Source organism: Rhinolophus sinicus, linkage group LG07, assembly GCF_036562045.2.
Source record: "Rhinolophus sinicus isolate RSC01 linkage group LG07, ASM3656204v1, whole genome shotgun sequence".
Lineage (NCBI taxonomy): Eukaryota > Metazoa > Chordata > Mammalia > Chiroptera > Rhinolophidae > Rhinolophus > Rhinolophus sinicus.
The window spans coordinates 7,612,225-7,633,927 of record NC_133757.1 but is presented as its reverse complement, the minus strand read 5'-3'; the positions used below and the strand labels follow the sequence as shown (position 1 = coordinate 7,633,927).

General features: G+C 40.9%; 1 protein-coding gene across 15 annotated transcripts in view; it reads left to right on the top strand.

Moving 5' to 3' along the window:
• The first annotated feature begins 4,058 nt into the window (after positions 1–4,058).
• The window catches only part of PLEKHA1 (pleckstrin homology domain containing A1), a 58,214-nt gene continuing 40,569 nt past the window's right edge, over positions 4,059–21,703 (top strand). For 6 of the 15 annotated variants that reach the window (XM_074338922.1, XM_074338924.1, XM_074338923.1 and 3 more), the window contains exons 1-2: positions 4,059–4,199; positions 17,406–17,566. In XM_074338922.1, coding sequence (XP_074195023.1) covers positions 17,426–17,566 — 141 coding nt within the window. In that variant the 5' untranslated portion in view covers positions 4,059–4,199; positions 17,406–17,425. Of the gene's footprint in view, positions 4,200–4,537; positions 4,678–4,763; positions 4,786–4,883; positions 4,905–5,293; positions 5,314–17,405; positions 17,567–19,045; positions 19,067–21,703 lie in introns of those variants that run through there. The other 9 variants (XM_074338919.1, XM_074338917.1, XM_074338909.1 and 6 more) reach the window with 5 other exon arrangements.

Genomic DNA, 21,703 nt, shown 5'->3' with positions numbered 1-21,703 from the left:
GGAGGGCCAGCCAGCCTTCCGACTCAGCCACAAAAGCAACCCCACCGATTCCCTTCCCAGATTTCATTTTTACACTTTAAAATAAAGAGCTGTGTTTAACTCTCTGCTACCCAGTTTCCGGAGGGGACACAACAGGAACAAAGCTGGGTTTGGAGAGTGTTTAGTTCATTTTTAATCCCCGCTCTATCCCAGTCCTGATTTCTAGTGAGAATGTGACCTAACATATATATGTTGTATATATACACAGCCTTAGAGGGAGCCTAGCATAGACTTTTATTTAGAATTCATCACTTGGCTCAGATTAACCTGTAAATCCACTTAGATCACCCTAGTTGTTATCAGGTGTGCTAAGCACATCCTGTGATTTGCTAAGAGTGTAACAGAGGACTGAGATTTAATTAGTGAAACTTTCTTCTCTATGAATGCCATCCCTCACCTTGGCAGTTGCCAGACCTATTCTTTTCAGGGAGACCACTGAGATGATTTGCACAACCAGGGGTCTAGCCAAAGCAGCCTGGAGGACCCTCTGCTGCCCTCTTCCTGAACTTTTCTCATTATATACTCATTATAATAAAATCTCCTCCCGGGGTGGAGGTTTCCATCATTTTTGAGCATGTGGTGTACGTATAGGCATGTTTGCTAACTGCGCAGGTGCAGGAATGTCTCCACCTATACATGTGATGACGGAGCTCACCTTGATGTTTATGCAGGATTTCCCTGAGTGAGGAGGAATCCGATCCTTTGTTCGGGGATGCACTGCTCTGGGAGTGAGCCCCAATGTGTTACTTGCTTGCCGGCTGGCAATAAAGTTCCTTTTCATAAAATCATCTTGGAGCTATCTTTTGACTGGCAACTGCTGCGTAGTTGGACCCAGTTCGGTCTGGTCACAAGAACAGGGCTTACTTCTGGAGTTGGTCCTTCTGTTGACTTCTGATTCTATTCGGTCAGTAAAAGGGACTGGTGGCATTCATCACTAAATATGTCTGTGCACTGAGAATACAGTGATGAACAAAACAGATAAAAAGCCCTGTTTGCGTGGAGGTGACACTTTAGTGAGACGTGCAGAAAATAAACAAGATGAGGTAAATATATAATGTGTGGGAAAGTAATCACTGCTAAGGCAAGAAAAATAAAGCTGGGAAGGAAGATATGAAGTGTCTGTGAGCAGAGGGAAGGTCAAATATTAGAGGAGCACGAAGTGCTCAGTAACTTTCTGTGTGACTTTGAATCAGTCGCATGACCTCTCTACATGGTTCTACTTTGAGTTGTCAAAACGGTTACTGTCCACCTGGAGCATCCAGGGCCGTGTGTAAACATATAGAAAGGTATCGAAAGATATTTCTGAATGCAACTCCAAGTGCTTTACACACGCAAGGCGTGATGATGAGAATGACAATGACGTTTTAAAGGTAAATTGCAGATTCTGAAATTCAGACTCCTCCTCTCCCTTTTCTTCAGATGACAAGTATCCATGGAATATTCCAGCATTCCTCAGAGCTGTCTGTGGGTCCTGAACGTTCTTGGTTTGCTCTCAGACTGTAATTTCAACAAGGGAATATTCCACATACTTTAAAAACAAAACAAAACACTGAAAGCACTGTTATGTAACAAACCTCTCCATCCAAAAAAAAAAAAAAAAGGCTGGAGGAAAAGCAGAAAGAATATATATTTTTTGTCACTGCATTTACTGGCTGCTCCTGAGTCTTCCTCACAGGAATGTGTTAACAGGTTCTGGTTATACTGCAACCTCAAAGTAACCTTGGGATTACCTTGCTGTGTGTCTTTGGGCAACTGGAGTCACATCTCTGGCTTCCCTCATTGTAAAGTGGCTGTCATATTAAACAGCCTTTGGGGCTTGTTAGGCAAAAAAAAGCAAAGGAATCATTTAAAACCACTAAGTCAATAACATCAAATGGTAATAACAATGAAGGGAATGAGTCCCTCTGGGTTCTGCCCTGAGGGAGTCAGAGGCTCTCTGCCTCTGTGGTCTGATCTCTGGGGTAGGCTTTTCAGATCAAATACAAGACACTAAATTTGAATTTGAATGTCGGAGAAACAAGGGAATTTTTTTTTTGGTTTTCAATTTAAGTTTGTCCCAAGTATCCCATCTAGAATCTTCCAGGATTCCGGAGCTGGAGATCCCTTCCAGACCTTCTAGCCAGGAAAGGCAAGCTCAAATGTTTAGAGGGATCAGGCAGATGACATCTGGATTTTTATGTGAATGCTCCCTACTATTAAATGTTAACCACATATTCAGTTAAAAGAGAAATTAAAAAAACAAACAAAACAGCATTGTGGATCAGAGGAAATAGTGCTCTGGCCAGTTCATAAACTGTAATGAAGCCAAGCACTTTCAACTATTGTATAGGTGGAGACATGAGGCCTCTAGAAAACAGGTGTCCGCAAGGCCACACAGCTAAGGGCTTTCAAAAGCTGACAGAGCAATCATCTGGGAAATGGTTGAAGATGAGAAGTCTGAAAGAGCCAGGATGAGGGCATTCCAAGCAGTTTGCAAGGTGTTTTCACCTCCATCAACTTAAGGGACTCTGAGAACATTCTGTAAGGTGAGCAGTTGAGGTCACACGATGCCTAAGGTCACACAGGTAAATCTCCAAAGATAAGTCTAAGGTTGTCTTTCACTTAACCTCTGATTCAGATGAGATAATGTCTAAGCTTCCTTTAGGATCCTAACAGAGACAAACTCCAAATCGATTTTCTGCCTTATAAACAGAATGGAGTCAGGAGGCCAGGTCGAGGGCCCAGACTTTTAACCCAGTTCACAGATAAAGAAAGGTTAAGTAGTTAGGGTTCCCACCATGTCACCAGGCTCATTGGCATTTACCTGTTTTCTGTCCTAGCAGCTGGACATCGTCCTAGCTTGCCTTACCGCTGGACATTGATTTGTCTCCTGTACATCTTCACATAGGAAGGATGTTCTGAAAGGTGTTGATACAGATTTCGAAGGGGGAAGGATGTGATCTAAGGCTGTGCAGGGGAAGGAAAGGAAGGAGGACCGAAATGGAACAAATGTTTATTGAGAGCCGAGTGTGTGCCATGCATTGTGAAAGGTGTGGCATACAATTCTTTCCCAGATCTTTGCATGTCTGAATAATTCTCATTTTCAGGTTTCAGTTCAAATATCACTTTCTCAGAGAGCCTTCCCTGACCACCCTCTATAAAGAACCCCTCCTCCCTCACTATCTATCTCTTTAACTTGCTCAGTTTCTCCACTGCATTAAAATCTGTAGTTATCTTGCTTACGGACCAGCTCCCCTTACAGATTGCAGACTCCATGAAAGCAGGACGGGTGTCTTGTTCTCAGATGTATGCCTAGTGCCTATCACGGGACTTGGCACAAAGTAGGTGCTCAACAGATAAATGTTAAGTATTTATGAATAGATATTTATGAGACTACATATTTATGCTCCATCCTTCCTGCAAGAATTTCAACCAATCCTTTAAGTTTCTCTTAGCCTCCTGTCCTTTTAAGTAGGAGGTGGAGCTACAGCTTTAGGGAGGGAGATATGGTTTGGAGCGAAGAATTGGCGCGCAGAGCTGTAAATCGTTTTTCTCCAGTGCATACAGCAGCCTGCCAACTTATGCTTTCTGGACCGATTATGGGACAGCTTGCAAACAAATTAGTTGCAAACGAACGAAGCCTGTTTTTAAAGCTCTCCAGGCCTCTGAGCTCGCAGCGATGACATCACAGTTCCATCCCCGAGCCAGCCCTGTGGTCCTCGAAAACTACGAATCCCAGAATGCTCCGCAGCGCAGGGGTCCCAAGCTCCTCGCACAGCTTTCCCGACGCGCTGCAGCCCGCCTCCCTTGGAACCAGGAAGACACCCTATCCCCTGCCCGCCACGCCGCCGGGATCCGCGCGGCGCCTGCCGGGACTTGTAGTCTCGTCCGCTGGGAGTGCCCGCTCCGGAATGTCGGCCGCCGTCTGGGGGCAGAGGCGGCGCGGGTACGCGTGCGCAGTGCGCGGGCGGGCCGTCCTGGGCACCGCTCCGGCAGCTGGGCGCCTGTGGGATTCGCGGCCGAGGCGGTGCGGGTGTTCCGGGCTGAGGGCCGTGGTGAAGTTCGGCGTGAGGAGCGCGGCCGCGCCGGGCGGAGTGGGCGGGGCCGGGCTTCGGGAGCGCGGTGCCGGCTGAGGCGAGCTGGGAGGCGGCCGCGCGTCCGCCGAGGGGCCGCGGGCGCTGGTGAGTGCGGGGCGGCGGGCGGCGCGGGTCCCTGCTTGCGACCCCGCGGTTCCTCTCCCCACGTGTGCGCCCCGCGCGGCTGCACCTGGGCGAGGCCGCGGGGTCGGCTCACCTGCGCGCGCGAGCCTGGGGCGGCGGGAGGGAGCGGCGTCCTCTTCCCGCGGCTGCTTTATTGTTTTTCTGACCTCAGCCCCGCGTCCGGCCGAGGAGGGCGGGGAGGCCGGCGGCTGTCGCGGCCGGCGACGGGCTGCTCGGTGGCTCTGCCCAGAAGTCCATGGCAGCCTCCTCCCGGACACCCCGCGCCGGCCAGCTGTTCGGGGATTCCCGGCGGGCGACGCCTGTCGGAGAGGCGACTGCAGGGCTGTGCCCACGGGGGCTCAGCTGCCGCGGGCATCGTTTGCTAGTATTTTAACGCCCTTTCCCTGTGGGACTCGCCGCGTCAGAAGGCGGCGCCGCCCTGGGCCCCAGAATCATATAAGTTAGTGTTTTACCTTGGCCGCCCAGTGGTGCGAGGGACTAGTGCGGGACTTGAAAGTGACTTGTCCAAGGTCACACGGGGAGGACCAGGGAGGCGACCGGAGCGCAGGTCTGTGGGCTGCGAGGCCAGCTGCCCCCCCGGGGGGCCGCCCTGAGTGGTTTGCGGTTTGGTTCGTACGCTCTTTATTGACTCCTGGACAGACCCTCGGCGGGGAAAGTGCTGTCGCGGTGAGAGCGGGCTCGTTACTTACAGTGTGACTGCCTTGGGTGGCACTCACGCTCCGCCGGCTCCCGGGCACGTAAATAGTGCAGCTCAGTCGCTGTGTGCGGGGTGGGTCCACGAGGAGGTGTAAGGAGGAAACACGCAGGCGACCTGCGATTTCGTTTCACCTTCAGATCCTGTCGCACTTGTTTTCTGGGTTTACAGTTGATCGTTGTCTGTTTTAATAAGATTTTATTTGCTGTAATGAAGTCATTGCCCTTCGTGAATTAGTTTTCTTACTAGAAGATCTTATTTCCTGTGTGTTTAATGACTGGAACCAATAGCGCGGTATGAGGTCCGAGCCATTGTCTTGCATCTGAGCGCTGCTGACCGGGCCGCTTTATTTCCCTCCGCGCACTCAGCTCAGACGTTTCTGTGAGTTTAACGCCATCGAAACACTTCTCAGCCAAACTTGGTTAAGCTTTGTGTGATTCAGAGGAAACCTTCAATCGTTTTATAAAACTATGTTTTTCTTCACCATCTGAAGAACTTGCACTGTTATTTCAGAAATAGTACGATTTATTCTGACTAAAATGCCTATTACTTTGCAAACTCAGATTTTCACAGTAACACACTTGTGGCAAAATCTGTTTCCCTAAATAGAGTTGTTTAGTGCTCCTGAGAGAAATTGCATTTTAGAATACTTATGTATTTAAACAGTATATTTAAGCTTAGCAGCATTGGGGTTAATAGTTAATTTATTTTATAGTGCTATAAACCATGCAGTGTATCCATCCACAGATTGCTCTTGAAGGGTGTACCTGCATCAAGCAAGCTGACTGTGAATTTGTCCTTTGTGCTCAAAAAGCAGTGGATCACTTTTTGAGGTTAACAACGTATGGGTTGAAGCTGCTTCAGATCGCACTTTACTTTGTTATTTTTATTGTTGCTTTGGGGGGAGGTAGCAGGTTTGTATCTTTTCATTTTCCAATTTTAGCAATGTAGCAAAAATAGGAAAGAGAGGTGGTGTGTAAATTGGAGTTTGTCATAGACTAGGAGAGACAGTAAAACAGGATAAGTATACAATTGTTAAGGAAATTGCCATGAGTTCATAAGCCGGAAGGACCTTTTTAGAAATGTTTAAAGACATTAAGAATAGCATTGGATTATTTTGTTTAAAAAGTCACTGGGCAATACTCGTGCGTTGTTAACGTGTAGGATAGGATATATCGAAAACTCCTAGAAAAATACTTGGGAAAGATGGAAACATTTTATAATTTCATAGAGACTTTTTCTCTAAAAACATTTAATGCACTTAAAAAAAAAAAGACTTTAACTTAAGCCTGAAAGTTCTTATAGTCGTACTGTAAAACCCACAGTTATTTTGACTCTATGGATTTCCTAACCCAGAATGAAATCTATGAAGTAATTTATTAGCATAATTAACCCACTTTGCTGTTGAAATATTGCTTGATATCAAATAGTTGTGTAAATAACTCATTTAAGAATGGGGAAGATAAATAATTTATGAATAAAATGTAGTAATTATTCAGATGTGAAAATAGTTATACTCTGGTTTTGTTAGAAATTTCAAGTACTATAGCAGTGGTAATATCCAAATACTACCTTTTCACATGCTTGAGCATTTTGCTTTTGGTAATACGAAAACTTGATATTACATTTCAAGAGAATTACCTCTCTCTCACTTCAGATCTGCAATGATACAATAAAATGGCATCAATAGGAGATAAATGTTAAAATTTGGGTTTAATTCTTTTGACCATTTTGTAAGTACACAGCATTTGGAAATTTACTGATGTAGTGTCAGAAACGAGTTCTTAAGGCAGAAACTTTTGGTAGTTTTGGATGCTTCTCTATAATTTGTAATTATTTTTAGAAACATAAAAAATGGGGTATTTCTTTTTAAAAATCAAAATTCCTGCTGGTAGTTCTTATAGCAATAGGACTCTGTTATGCTTAATGAGTAACAAACCATTTGAACTCTTAAGTGGTATTTTTTCTTAGTAGCTCCTGTGTCATAAAGAATGTGAGCTTATAATTCCTAAAAGATATTTCAGCAAACATGTTTGTGTTTATTTTGGTAAGCCTTTTGATTAGTTGAATTGCTTTGATTCAGGAAGATAGTATTTTGGGGATTTTCCCCCCCCTATTTTATTTATTTAAAGTTTATTGGGGTGACAGTTGTTAGTAAAATTACATAGATTTCAGGTGTACAATTCTGTATTACATCATCTATATCTCACATTGTGTGTTCATCCAGAGTCAGTTCTCCTTCTATCACCATATATTTGATCCCCTTTACCCTCATCTACCATTCCCCTCCCCCCTTACCCTCTGGTAACCACTAAACTATTGTCTGTGTCTGTGAGTTTTTGTTTCTTCATTTGTTTGTCTTCTTCTTTAGTTGTTTTCAGTTTTATATACCACATATCAATAAAATCATAAGGTGTGTTTTGGGGATTTTATATCATAAACTTTTTGCACTGAAATTTCTGTTGACTGTAAAAGAAAATCAGTCGTGTAGGATATTTTTAAACATTTAAATAAGTCTGAGAGTTTTAAATATTTAAACATTTTTAAGTCTTAAGTATTTTTTTCCTACATAGAATGCTTATCAGATTTGTCAATCTGGTAGTTTTATTCTCCAAAAGTTGTGATTTTTATCCCTTTACGCAGCCTCGCTTTTTATGAGTTTAACCATTGAACTCTGGATTCTGTATTCAGTTTACCCTCTTCTTGAAGAAAGGACAATCACAGGCACTTAGAATTGGAAGCAGTCTCAGAGGACTTCTAATGTAGCATCTTACCCAGTACAGTAAGTCCCCCCTGGGAATTTCCATGTCAGGTGTCCCCTCTCATTGCTGAGGACACTGCTGCTGTTCAGTGTGTCATCAGGTTAGTGAGCAGTCTGAGCTTGGTGAGAACGAACACAAAACTGTTGGTTCTTCAATATTCACTGCTTTCAACTGTGATTTGTAGGATATTCCTCTTTCTCCTTTCTCCTGTGACATCTTGGGCAAATGATGGCTTTTGTACGTTTACAGCTATTAAAAGCTGCAGTCTAATCTACTTCAGTTTAAACCTTCAGTCTCCTATTCAATTGAAAGCTCCTCTCTTCCCTTATCCCATTGTCAGGCCTCTTGCGCTTGCAGCACTTGGAGTGAGGAGGGATTGTGGTACACCCCCCAGGATACCGCTTTCTCTTTGCCCTTCTGGGATCTACTTGGACAGGGACTAGTCAGAAGAAAAAGGACAAGTATTTCTTACCTGGTACTATTAGGTTGGTGCGAAAGTAATTGCGGTTTGAAAGGTTAAAAACATGCAAAAACCACAATTACTTTTGCACCAACCTAATATTAAAGCCCTCTTTTGATTAAGAGCGGTGAGGCACCGATATCCACTGACAGGCACCCAAACTGGAATTTTTGGTGGTATTTCTCATGGCGGCTCCCCTTACACAGAGTTTCTGAATATGAAATTTGCTGTAGGTCAACCTTTTCCAAACTACACTCCCACCTCCTTGTTCCTTTCCTGTCAGTCCGTCCCCTGGGTCCTGAGCGTGTAAGCATGAGGTGGGTTGGGGATCTTCTCTCTCTGCAGCCACAGTTTTCGATGCCAGCAAGATAGCTCAAGTCCAGCCACCTTCTGCAGTGTCCACTTAACCCACTGGAAACACATTCCTTTTGATGCCAAGTGGTGGCATGCAGGCTGCTTAAGTGTTCCCCCTTTGTCTGCCCTGCCATTTCTCATCAATTCTCTTTTTCCCCCTTTCTCCAGTAGGCATAGGGTCAGTCACTTGGTCCACTAAATAAGCAGACTTTGAACTGGAGAATGAGATGCCAATGTCTCCCCATCTCCCCAATGTCTCCTTTTTTTAATAAAGATTTTATTGGGGAAGGGGAACAGGACTTTATTGGAGAACAGTGTGTACTTCCAGTACTTTTTGTTGGGGAACAGTAGTGTTTTTCCCGGGACTCATCAGCTCCATCCAAGTCAAGTTGTCCTTTCAGTCTTAGTTGTGGAGGGCGCAGCTCAGCTCCAGGTCCAGTCACCGTTGTTAGTTGCAGGGGGCGCAGCCCTTGCTGGAATCGAACCGGCAACCTTGTGGTTGAGAACCTCCGCTCCAACCAACTGAGCCATCTGGCCACCCGGGAGCTGAGCGGCAGCGGCAGCTCATTGACTTCATTCTAGTTGCTGAGGGCGCAGCTCTCTGGCCCATGTGGGAATCGAACTGACAGCACCATTGCCCAGAGCTCGCGCTCTAACCAACTGAGCCACCCGTCTGCCCCCCAGTGTCTCCTTCTTGTAGGTACTTCTTCTCTTGGTGAATGACTCTTGGGTGTCCCCTGCCACGGTTTTTGGGTGAAACCCCCTTTCTTTCCCTGTGCTCTCCCTGAAGACTTGAAAGACTTCTTTCTAATTTATTTCTCTCTCCTCTGTCAACTGCTTGTATAGTGTGGAATGATGGTAAAGCATTGGTTAGGGTGCCAGAGCCCTAAGGGGTGGGTGGGTGTGTGTGTGGGGGGGAGGGAAGGGGTGTTAGTACTGGACTCAACAGATGTTTGATCCTTGATGTCTGTATATCCTCAGCTTTCTGTTTGTCAGCAATTTTGGGACAACAGGGTTAGTCCCACCCAACATCTAGTTCACAAGTAATGGTGAAGTCCTGTGGGCCTAAGGAGGTCTCACTGCAGAATTTAATGTTTCTTTCTTTTTCTTTCTGATTTTTGTTTTGTGTTTGTTTTTTGGCTTACTTCCTGGTTCCTGACTGATGAAGTATTAACTGTGAGTTTGTTAGCTTATTACTGATTGTGTTATCTAATTACATCTTAGAGCATAAGTAATACTGAAGGATAAATTTTGATGAGGTTTTACTAATATAATTTTATCTATTTTTGCCTCATACTAGCTTTACTAAAAATATAAATCCAAACAGAAATACAGTGTTTGAACCTTTTTCCTTCCATCATCTAAACAGACCAGTCAATTAAATCTGCTAAATGATTTCTTGTCTGATGAGGAAAAAGCAACTTTTTATTTGGAAAAATTAAACATTCATATTGGTGCAGTAATTATGGGTTTCTTAATGCTTCATTCAGCAAATAATTATTGAGTGTCTTCCATGTACCAGCCACTGTTTTCAGCAGTGGAGAAACAATAGAAAACAGAAAAAAAGTCCCTGCTCTCATGGAACATACATTCCAGTGTGGGGAAACAGACAAGAAAGAGGTAAATAAGTCAATGACATTGTTTGTTAGCAATAAATGCTAAGAAGGAGAAGCAGGGGCAGGAGGTGGGAAGTAGCAGGACAGTTTGGAGCATTTGCAGTTGTGGATAGCGTGTCAAGGGAAGGCTTCACTGAGAAAAGGACATTCGAGTTAAAAGGCGGTGAGTGGGGAGCTTGTGTGATGTAGCAAGAGTCCAGTGGGCAGATGAGTGAGTGATGGGTGAAGGGGTGGGTAGGTGAGGCCTGTATGTCTGTGTGAGGGCTTTGGTTTTTACTTGGCGTGAGATGCGTTGCATCAGAGCAGTGGTTCTTAACTCTGGCTGAACACTGGAGTTACCTGGGGGGCTTGAAAATGTACTGATGCCTAGATCCCATCTCCAGACTTTGTGATTTAGTTAGTCTGGGAGTTCTAGTCTAGGCCTCAGGATTTTCAAAAACTTGCAGATTATTCTAATAAAGAGCCGAAGTTGAAGTTTTCAGAAGAGTATTATTACATCGTATTGAAGAACATGGGCTCTGGAGCCGTCCGGTCTTGAATCCTGGCTCTGCCACTTCCCAACCATCTAACCTTGGACAAGTTATTTTTAAAATCTTCTGTGCCTTTGTTTTCTCATCTGTAAAATTGTTGTTATAAGGGTTAAATAAACTGACATTTAAATATTTAGAATAATGCTTGGCAGGTAGTAACATGTATAAGTATTTATTGAATAACCAGTTGAATATATGTTTTAATGGGAATCTCTGACTGCTGAGATGAGCGTGAAGGGGGCCAGGGCAGAAGCAAGGAAACCATCGCAGTGATCCCGCTGAGAGGCGATGGCGGCTTGCACCACAGTGGCAGCAGTGCAAGTGGGGAGAAATGCTGGGATTCGGGATGTGTTTTGAAGATGGAGCCAACAGGATTTGCTGAAGGATTGGACGTGGAATGAGAGAAAGAGAAGACTTAGTCAAGTGTGGCTCCGGAGCAGCTGGAGAAGGGAGTGGCTATTCACTGAGATGGGGAGCACGACCTGGAGCTTTGTTAAGTGTGAGATGGCTGTTAGGGAGGCAGTGGGTCTGTAGAGCAGGCGGTTGTATACAGAGGGTGCCAGGAAAATGTAAACACATTTTAAGAAAGGTGTCACTTTGGTCAACGTTGCTCAAGCAGTCGTTTGCCATAATTAGAAGTGTCGGGACGCTCATGGAACCACTTTGAGCACCTCTTGTAATTGCAGATGTCAAGTGTGACTTGTATTCATCTTTTGTTACTGATATATATTGAGTGTTACAATTTTAATGCAGTTTTTCCTTTCTCAAAATGTGTATAGTTTTTTTTTTCCCTTGCACCTTCTGTACATGAGTCGGGAGTTCTGTGTCCAGGGATAGAGATAGCAGTTTTGGAAGTCACTGGTGTTTAGACCTATGAGAATGAGTGAGCTTACTAAGACTGCGCATATATATATAGAAAAGAGGTCTGTGGACCACTCCCTGGGACACTGCAACATTCACAGGTCTGGGAGATGAAATGGTTCCTAATAACAACTGCTTTATTACTTTTATTTCAAATACAATTATAGCATCAATGTTTACATTATCCTAAATGCACAAAAAATACTCATATACATAGTTTCAAAATTAGAATACCAAGTAGGACTGCTAGTTCATAGGGATAAAAGAATTACGTGATTTTGGTAAACAGTGCCAAATCCATGTCTCTAGGGTTGTACCATTTTGCTTTCTCACTAGCAATGTAAGAGTCCCTAATTTCTTACAGTCTCACCATTGTAGTGTGTTAAGCTTTTGAATTTTTGCCAGTTTGATAGGTGAGAAATGGTATCTCTGTGTGGTATAGGTTTATTCATTTTTTTGAACTTTTCTATTATGAAGAATTGTGAACATCCACAAGAGTAGACAGAATCATGTAACTACAGTACTTATCATTTAACCCCAACAGCTGTCAACCCAGGCCATGCCGCCTTCATCCATTCCCTCCTTCCAAATTGTTCAGATGGCATTTTATTTTATCTCTGTATCAGTAGATACCTAAGTTGTTTATTGCTACTGGATTTTTCAATTAACTTTTTGGAATTGGTTAACATACAATACACTATCTGCCTAAAGTTTACAATCTGATGAGTTTTGACTGTATTGTTGCATGTAGCAGTAGTCCCTTTATAGTGTAGAGTGCTAATACATTGTATAGACACCACATTTTATTTACCTGGTGATTGACATTTGGGTTGTTTTAGTTTGGGGCTATTATGAATAAAGCTGCTGTAAATATTTATGAATTAGTCTTTGCATGCATGTATGTTTTCATTTCTCTTGAGTAAATACCTAGGAATGGAATGGCTAGGTCATAGAGTAGGTGTATGTTTGCTTTTGTTATCAGAACTTTTTCCATAGTCGTTGTACCATTTTACATTCCCATCAGCAATATATACATTCTGGATGCACCGTATCTTTGATAACATTTGGTATTGTCATTCCATTTAATTTTAGCTATTCTGGTGATGTGTATGGCATCTTTTTTTAGAATTCAGGATTTTTGAGGTGTAATTTACATATAGTAAATTTTACCCATTTTCGTGTACAGTTCTACACGTTTTGACATATGCATATAATTGTGTAAACTCCACCACAATCAAGATACACAATAGTTAACATCACCAAAAAAAACTTCCCTCGTGTTCCTTTTCACTCAGCCCTTCTCCCGATTCCAAGCCCCAGCAACTCTGATCTGTTGTATCAGAGTAGTTTTTATCAGTAGTTTTATCAGTTTTCTTTTTTTATCCATTTGTATGCAGTGTGCCGTCTTTGGTGTACGGGCATACGAGTTTTGATAAATACATAATCATGTATCCCACCACCTTGAAGATACAGAGCAGGTACATTACTCCAAAAATTACCCTTTAAAGTCAGCCCCTCCTCTACCCACTGACCTGTTCTCTGTCCCTATAGCCTTTTTTTGGTCCGGCTACTTCATTTAGCAAAATAAATTTGAAATTTACCCATGTGGTATGTACCAATAGCTGTTCCTTTATATTGCTGGGTAGTATTCCATCGTATTGGATGTACTACAGTTTATTCATTTACCAGTGGAAGGACATTTGGGTTGTTCCTGCTGTTGCCAGTTATGAATAATATTGTTATAAACTTTTCCACAGGTTTTTGTGTGAACGTAAGCTTTCGGTTCACTTGGAGAAATACCTAGGAGTGGGATTGCTGGTTCATACTGTAAGGGTATATTTAACTTCGTAAGAATCTGCCAAATTGTCTTCCCATGTTTCCGTACTGTTTTGCATTCCCACTAGCAGTGTATGGGAGAGGGTTCATTTGTTCCACATTCTTGTCAGCTTTTGGTATTGTCAGTTTTTTATGTTTTGTTTTTTTTTTTTTTTTCCATTCTACTGCGTATATAGTGGTACCTCCTGGTTTTTATTTGTGATACCTTTCTGACTAATGATGACCATCTTTATATGTGCTTATTTAGTATTTATATGTCTTCTTTGTTGGCTTGTCTGTTCATATTTGTTGCCTATTTTCCTATTTGGTTCATCTTATTAAACTTTCCTTAATAATTCTTTGCCTGTTCTTGGATATCAGTTATTTGATAGATGTATGTATACTGAGTGTTTTCTCATTCTGTGGCTTGTCTTTTGATTTCTTAATGGTTGTTTTCAAAGAACTGTTCTTAATTTTGATTAAATCCAATATATTAACCATTATATGGTTCAGGTTCTTTGTGTATTATCTAAGAAATCTTTGTTTACTCCCCAAGGTCATGAAGACTTTGTCCTATGTATTTTGTAGAAGCTTTATTAGTATAGCTTTTACATTAGGTCTCTGATCCATTTCGAGTTAATTTTTTTCCACATGGATTGCTAATTGTTCCAGTGCCATTTGTTGAGAGACCATCCTTCCCATATGGAATTGTCTTGGCATCTTTGTTGAAAATCAATTGACAGTATATGTATGGGTCTGTTTCTGGATGCTGTTCTGTTCCACTGATTTATTATATCTGTCTTTTTACCAATCCTCCACTGTCATTATTTCTGTAGCTTTATTGTAAATCTTGAAATCAAGTAGTGTAAGTCTGTTCTTTGGGAACTAGATTTGGCTTTTTAAGTTATTTGCATTTACGTGTGTGTGTGTGTGTGTGTATGTGTGTGTGTATACACATTAGAATCGCCTTGTCAATTTTTATAAAATATACTGTTGGAATTTTGATTGGTTGGCTTGTAGCAGTACTTTATTCCTTTCTATGTCTGGATAATATTTCATTGTATGGATATATACCACATTTTGTTCATTCTGTTGGACATATGGGCTGTTTTAATTTTTTGGCTATTGTGAATAGTGCTGCCATGAACATTCAGGTATAAGTGTTTGAGTGTCTGTTTTCAGTACTTTTGGATAAATACGTAGGAGTAGAAATGTTGCATGCTAATTCTGTTTGCTTTTGAAGAATTACCAAACTGTTTTACATAGTTTTTGTACCATTTTACATTCCCGCTAGCAATGTAGGAGGGTACCAATTTCTCCACGTGGTTCCCAAAACTGGTTATTTTCCTCTCTTTTAATTATATCCATCCTAGTGGGTGTGACGTGGTATCTCATTCAGGTTTTGAATTATATTTCTTTAATGACAAATAATATTGAGCAGTTTTTTGTATTCTGGTTGATCATTTGTATTATCTTCTTTGGGAGAAATGTCTTTTCAAGTCCTTTTCCCATTTTGAAACTGGGTTTTGAGGTTATTGTCCTATGTATTTTGTTGTGAGAGTTAGTTATGTATTTGGATACTAGATCCTTATCAGATACATAATTTGCAGTATTCCCTCCCATTCTGTAGGTTGTTTCATTTTCTTTTTTTTTTTTATTTTTTTTATTTTTTTATTTTTTTTTTTTTTGGTTGTTTCATTTTCTTAAGTCCTTTGGTGCAAAAATGTTTTTAATTTTTAGGAAATTGAGTTTATCATATTTTTTTCTTTTGTTGTTTGTGCTTTTGCTGTTATATCTAAGAACTTATCACCAAATCCAAGGTCATGAAGATTAACTCCTATACTTTCATAAAGTTTTATAGTTTTAGCTCTTACATTTAGATTGTTAATTTTTGTATATGGTGTGAGGTAGCGGTCCAGTTTTGTTCCTTAGCATGTGGATATACAGTTGTCCCAGCACCATTTGTTGAAGAGGCAGTTTTCCCATTGCATCATGACTCCTTATTGAAAATCAGTTGGCCATAGGTGTATGGGTTTATCTTTGGGTTCTCAATTCTGTTTTTTTTTTTTTTTTTTTTAAGATTTTTACTGGGGAAGGAGAGCAGGACTTTATTGGGGAACAGTGTATACTTCCAGGACTTTTTTTCCAAGTCAAGTTGTTGTCCTTTCAGTCTTAGTTGTGGAGGGCGCAGCTCAGCTCCAGGTCCAGTTGCCATTGCTAGTAGCATGGGGCACTGCCCACCCTCCCTTGCAGGAGTCGAGGAATCGAATTAGCAACCTTGTGGTTGAGAGCCCGCGCTCCAACCAACTGAGCCATCTGGGAGGCAGCTCATCTCAAGGTGCTTCAATCTTAGTTGCAGGGGGCGCTGCCCACCATCCCTTGCGGGACTCGAGTTGTTGAACTGGCAACCTTGTGGTTGAGAGCCCACTGGCCCATGTGGGAATTGAACCGCCAGCCTTCGGAGTTAGGAGCACGGAGCTCTAACTGCCTGAGCCACCGGGCCGGCTCCTCAATTCTGTTTTTTTGATCTATCTCTCCCTCAAGGCAGTACCATGCAAGTTGATAGTTTTTACCTGTAGCATATGTTAGTACAGTATATTAATTTTTCAAGTTTTGATTACATTTTAGAAATTTTTAAAAACTTTGGGTAAGTTCTTTAAAGAAATTATCTCTGAATGCCAGATTTATAATAACACATACATGCAAAGTTAATGGATAGTTTTATTTAAAACTTTTTGATATGTTTCACCATGTCTCTGGCTGCACACAGAATGGTGATTTAGATATGCAATATATCAGGTTGCATACTAAATTGAATTTTCATTGTGAGTTAAACTTTTCTTGAGCCTTTAACTGAAGAACTAGTTCCATAAATAAATTCAACCTGCCAAAAGATGTTGGTGCTGCCTAAAGAAGTACCAGAATAGAAAAGGTCTGCACGTTTGCATAACATCAGGAAGGAATCACATATATAGTTTCTAGAGAAAAATGACTAAACACTGCTTTTTACCCACCATGGTTTTGAACTTTAATCACTACAATAAAAATTTCAGTACTTCAGAATCAGCATACGATATGCCTCTGAAGTCTTTTTAATCTATAACCTCTCTCTCTTATTTTTCCCTGTAGTAATTTATTTGCTGACAGAACTGGGCTCTTTGTCCTGTTGTTTCCCACAATTTGGCTTTTACTTATTGAGTCCCTGAGTTTTGCTTATTGACTTCCTCTGTTTTCTTTATTTCCTATTAATTGATGGTTGGACATAGATCTAGAGACTTGATCAGATTCAGATAAAAATTTTTTTTGTTACAGTCTGTTCACTTCATTGGTAATGTTTGTGTCTTCCATCTGGAGGCACATAATACTTGCTTATCTCTTCATGATGTTAGCTAACTTTATTTTGATTCATTATAGTTTTAACAATTCAAAGGGTTTTAGAGAGACAGGATGCTGTAGAGATTAAGATACAAGTTTGAGAGTCTAAGAATCTGGTTCATGTTTTGACTCATTACCTACTATTTCTCTAATCTTGGAAAATCACTTCCCCTTCTCAGTGTTAAGCTTCTTAATCTGAAATGGGGGAGATGATGCCTACTCATAGGGTCATTTTGAGTATTAATTGAGAAAGTGCATGGAAAAGACTCACACAGAGCCTAGCATGTAGTAAGTAAGTGGTCAATAAGGGTTAGCTACTGTTTTGTGAATTTAAAAATATTCTAAAACAGTCTGAAAGTTCATTTATCTCGATTTACAAGTGAGGAAATTAAAGTCTGGGTAGCTATTTTTTTGGCTCACTTGGGTTTGTTTAGGGAAAAAGGTAAGTAAATTATTTAGCTGAGGTGAATAGCTCTCCTTTGTCCTCATCAATGTGAACAGTTGCGCTTAGTAACCACTCATAATAAGCTTAATTTCAAAAGCAATTTTTGCCCATGCTTTGTGTGTACTCGTATACACATTAACCGGCCCCCATCTAATGCTGGAAAATAGGCTCCTTGTTGAACAAATCATATCGTAGCACATTTTATGCTTGAAGGTCCATTGAGAAATACTTGCTGTTAATGTTTTTGTTTTGCAGTGTAATGTTCAAGCTCAGAAATGCCTTATGTGGATCGTCAGAATCGCATTTGTGGTTTTCTAGACATTGAAGAAAATGAAAATAGTGGGAAATTTCTTCGAAGGTACTTCATCCTGGATACCAGAGAAGATAGTTTTGTATGGTACATGGATAATCCACAGGTTTGTGAAGTCCAAAGGGTTACCTTTCTTTAAAAGCATACAAGAATTTTAATTATTAAAGTATTTGACATACTATACTGATGTTAGATTGGTCTTTCTAAACAGTATATATTTAGATTTATTTCTACTGGCTGCACTCTCCCTGCCCTGCACCCCCAATTCCTACTGTCTTATTTGCATTTCAGAAGATGAAACTAAGTTTATTTGATAAAAATTTATGCAGCACATATGTTTTTCCTCCCTTGGGAGAGAAACACTATCTCTGGTAGAAAGTTTTAAAATCATTTAGATTTAAGGTGCTGTCTGTAGGATATAGACTACTGTCTTTTGGTAAATAAACTACTGAAACTGTTGACACTCTTCACGCATATACGTAGGCCTTCCATCGTGTAGTGTCAGACTTGAGTGTCAGCCATTGTAATGCTATTTGTGAGATGAAATCCACTTTGATTTTATTGTTGCCTTGTAAATCATTGGGTGTAAATGCCACAAATTAAAAATTGGAATCCTAATTTTTCTTTAAAGGTGTTTTTTTTTTAAACTTTTATTTATTTAAGTGTGTTTTTCCAGGACCCATCAGCTCCAAGTGAAGTAGTTGTTTCAATCTAGTTGTGGCGGGCGCAGCTCACAGTGGCCCATGTGGGGATCGAACTGGCGACCTTGTTGCTAAGAGCACTGAGCTCTAACCAACTGAGCTCGCCGGAGCCCCTAGAACCCTAATTTTAAGGACTTAGAGACCTTGCAGTAGAGATCATCTGTTGAGCAGTTTTAGGTTTTCTTTACCTGTGAAACTCTATTGAGACTGAGATGCAGCTCAGGGGCTCCTCAGGCCCCGAGGAGCCTAAAGGTGAGAGCAAGAGCAAGGGGAGTGACTGGTGGGAGGTTCCAGTCTCTTTCACAGCAGGGACTAGGTCCCCCGCCAAGGGCTAGTATTCTTCACCACCCTGTACTGATTTTTGGTTAGAGAAAGGGACATACATGCAAGTGCATTTATATTTGATTATATAGAATTCGAGTTTTAAGGGACCTTGGTATTAATTCAACCTCCTTAAATGCAAGAACCCATTTATCCCTGATCTTCACCTTAGGTGTTGTTTGAACAACACATTACTAAAAAGTATGTATTATATTTGAGACACCTTTAATTATTATTTGTCCTGTGAGCCATGCCTCGTTCCTTGTATCTTCTACCCATTAATCCTCCTTTTGCCCTCTGATTCTATAAAGTAAGTTTAGACTTTTATCTACATGCAGTCTTTCAACTTTTGGAGGATAATTTGTGTTTTAATTCAGTGTATATTATCTGAGTGCTGACTTGTATGAGACTTTTTTTGCCAGGAACTGTCTTTTCTCTATCCTTATCCTTAAGAGTTTACTGACATTCTTGTTTTATTCCTGTATCTCTCGGTATCACCAACTTTCTTGGGTGTTGGTAACCTTGCTGTGCTCCTACACGATCACCTTCACTTACTTGACCAGAGTCAGTGGGAGAAGCAACAGGTCAGCAGAAATCAAAAGTTTATTTCTACTCTTTTTTTTTTTTTTAACATACATCAGGTTCCTCTTTTTTATGACCTCATCTTTATCTGTGGCACAGTCCCCTCCCAAACGCCGTTTCCCAAGGTGGAAAGTAATCTCGTTCCCCTTGATGGCCTCTCATTACTATGTACTCAATTTCAGTTTTTGGTTCTTCTCTCCAGTGCAGGCCACTGCACAGTTCTGCTACTCTTCTCTCCGTTGTTCGTCTCTTCACAAGATCTAGGTGACTTACAGATGGTTTATCCTGAATTTTATTTAAAACTCCTTGTTTTTCTGTCTTCATATATAATGGATTCTCCTTCCCAGAATTCCTGCCTGTATCAGTACTTCCCACTTAAACAGAGCTACCATGTTTCCCCGAAAATAAGACCTAGCCGGACCATCAGCTCAGATGTGTCTTTTGGAGCAAAAATTAATATAAGATCCAATATTATATTATATTACATTATACCCGGTCTTATATTAAAATAAGACCAGGTCTCAGATTAATTTTTGCTTTAAAAGACGCATTAGAGCTGATGGTCCGGCTAGGTCTCGTTTTCGGGGAAACGGTAAAAGTTGATAACTGCAGAATAGAAAATGTTTATTACACAGAAGGAAACATAAACCTGGAATTCAGAGGGAGGGTGTGATTATAGTATCAGAGCGAGTTACCGTCTTCATGGAGGTGGTACCATTTGAAACTGACCTATTAGCAGTGTGGGTATGGTTCTGGCCAAGAGGTGAAGAAGTGGGCATTCCTTCCAGTGCTCAAAGAACAGCATGGGCAAAGAAGTCAAAGCAAGATGCCTATGGCACGTCCCGAGAATAGTTCACTTTGGCTGTAGCCGGAAGCGTGTACCTTAAGCACTCAGCTGTATCTTTTTCACACAGACTTTTTTTTTTTTTTTTTTAAGATTTTATTGGGGAAGGGGAGCAGGACTTTATTGGGGAACAGTGTGTACTTTGGGACTTTTCCAAGTCAAGTTGTTTTCCTCTCAGTCTTAGTTGTGGAGGGTGCAGCTCAGCTCCAGGTCCAGTTGCCTCCGTTAATTGCAGGGGGAGCAGCCCACCATCTCTTGTGGGAGTCGAACCGGCAACCTTGTGGTTGAGAGCTCACCCTGCAACCAACTGAGTCATCTGGCCTGGCCCATGTGGGAATCGAACCGGCAGCCTTCGGTGTTTAGGAACACGGAGCTCCAACCGCCTGAGCCACCGTGCCGGCCCCCACACAGACTCTTTTGAAGCCAGATTTCTATGGTGTGATTAGCGCATTGGTTTTTCTGTATGTAGTGCAGAATTTTAAATCTGTCTTTTTATTCAGTTGTTCTTAATAATTTTATCTCTTCATTCCAACTGGTGAGAATCTTTTACAATCTTGATTCCGCCAACCACTATATTAGCCATCAATACCAGCTTTGTGTCACTTTTAAATGTTTTGATCAAGACTTGTATCTCTTTCATGAAAACTTAAGAGGGAGATATTAAATTGAACCATGTGAAATTGCCAATGTACCACCATTTTCATGTACTAAAAAATGGCAATTTTATATGATGCAGTTTAGTTGCTTATGTTACGGTGCTGTAACATGTTATACTGATCATAATAATCCTGATTATGAAAGAAAATTAGTTTGGTTCACCTTTTTTTATGGAGCCATTCTTTCTCTGTTTTGTTTTCTTTACCAATAATCATTGGTTTAAAAATCCATTCTAGTGTATTACTAGGGATCAATTTGGGACTTTTTTTGTTTTGTTGAGGGCGTGGGTAATGGTGGAGAATTAAATAATTGAGTAACTGTATTAGGAAGTGTATTTGAAAAAAATTGAGAGTCTTTTGGCAAAAAGAGTACAGGAACTCGTAAGAACAAATTGCTTATTTCCCTTTTTATCTTAAATGTCATATTAGTTTATTATTTCTTGTTCATTGTCAAGTAACACATTTTAAAACCTACTTTTTTCTAGTTGAACTTGGCAGCAATCATACTGGTCCATAGGAAGTAGATATTTTGAATATCCTTTATTTCCCAGCTACTTATAGTTCCCTGTGCTGTGCCACTGTTTAATCTATGACCCTTTATGTCATGCAGCCATGACATAGCTTCTCATTTCTCTTCCTCACACAAAGGCTTAGAACTGTATTCATCTAGTTAAAATGATGGGCTTATGGAGGACTTAAAAGAAAAATAACAATTTTGAATGGAAGGGTGGATGTGTTCGAAAAAAAATCACTTTCGTAGTAGTTAGGAGGTCTTGAAGACATCATAACATTTCATTTCCTTATCCAAAATTAAAAAACCAAAAAAAACCCCTCTTTAAATGGAAAATATTTTGTATAAAAACACAACCATTTAAAATTGCATATTAAAAAATTATAATTTAATATCCATGTTTATGTATGGTTTATATTTGGAAGCTTATACATCATATACAGTTCAGAGCAGAACATAATGCAGTTTTACTTCATATAGGAGTGAAAGTTTTGAAAAGACCTGTCCCGTCAACAAACAGACTCATGTCTGGGAATCTTAAGTTTTTGAAATGCCTAGGCTTCCATATAATTAACTGTTTCCAGTAAGCTAATAGAGGTCTGACAAAGATACTTCCTAGTCATTCATG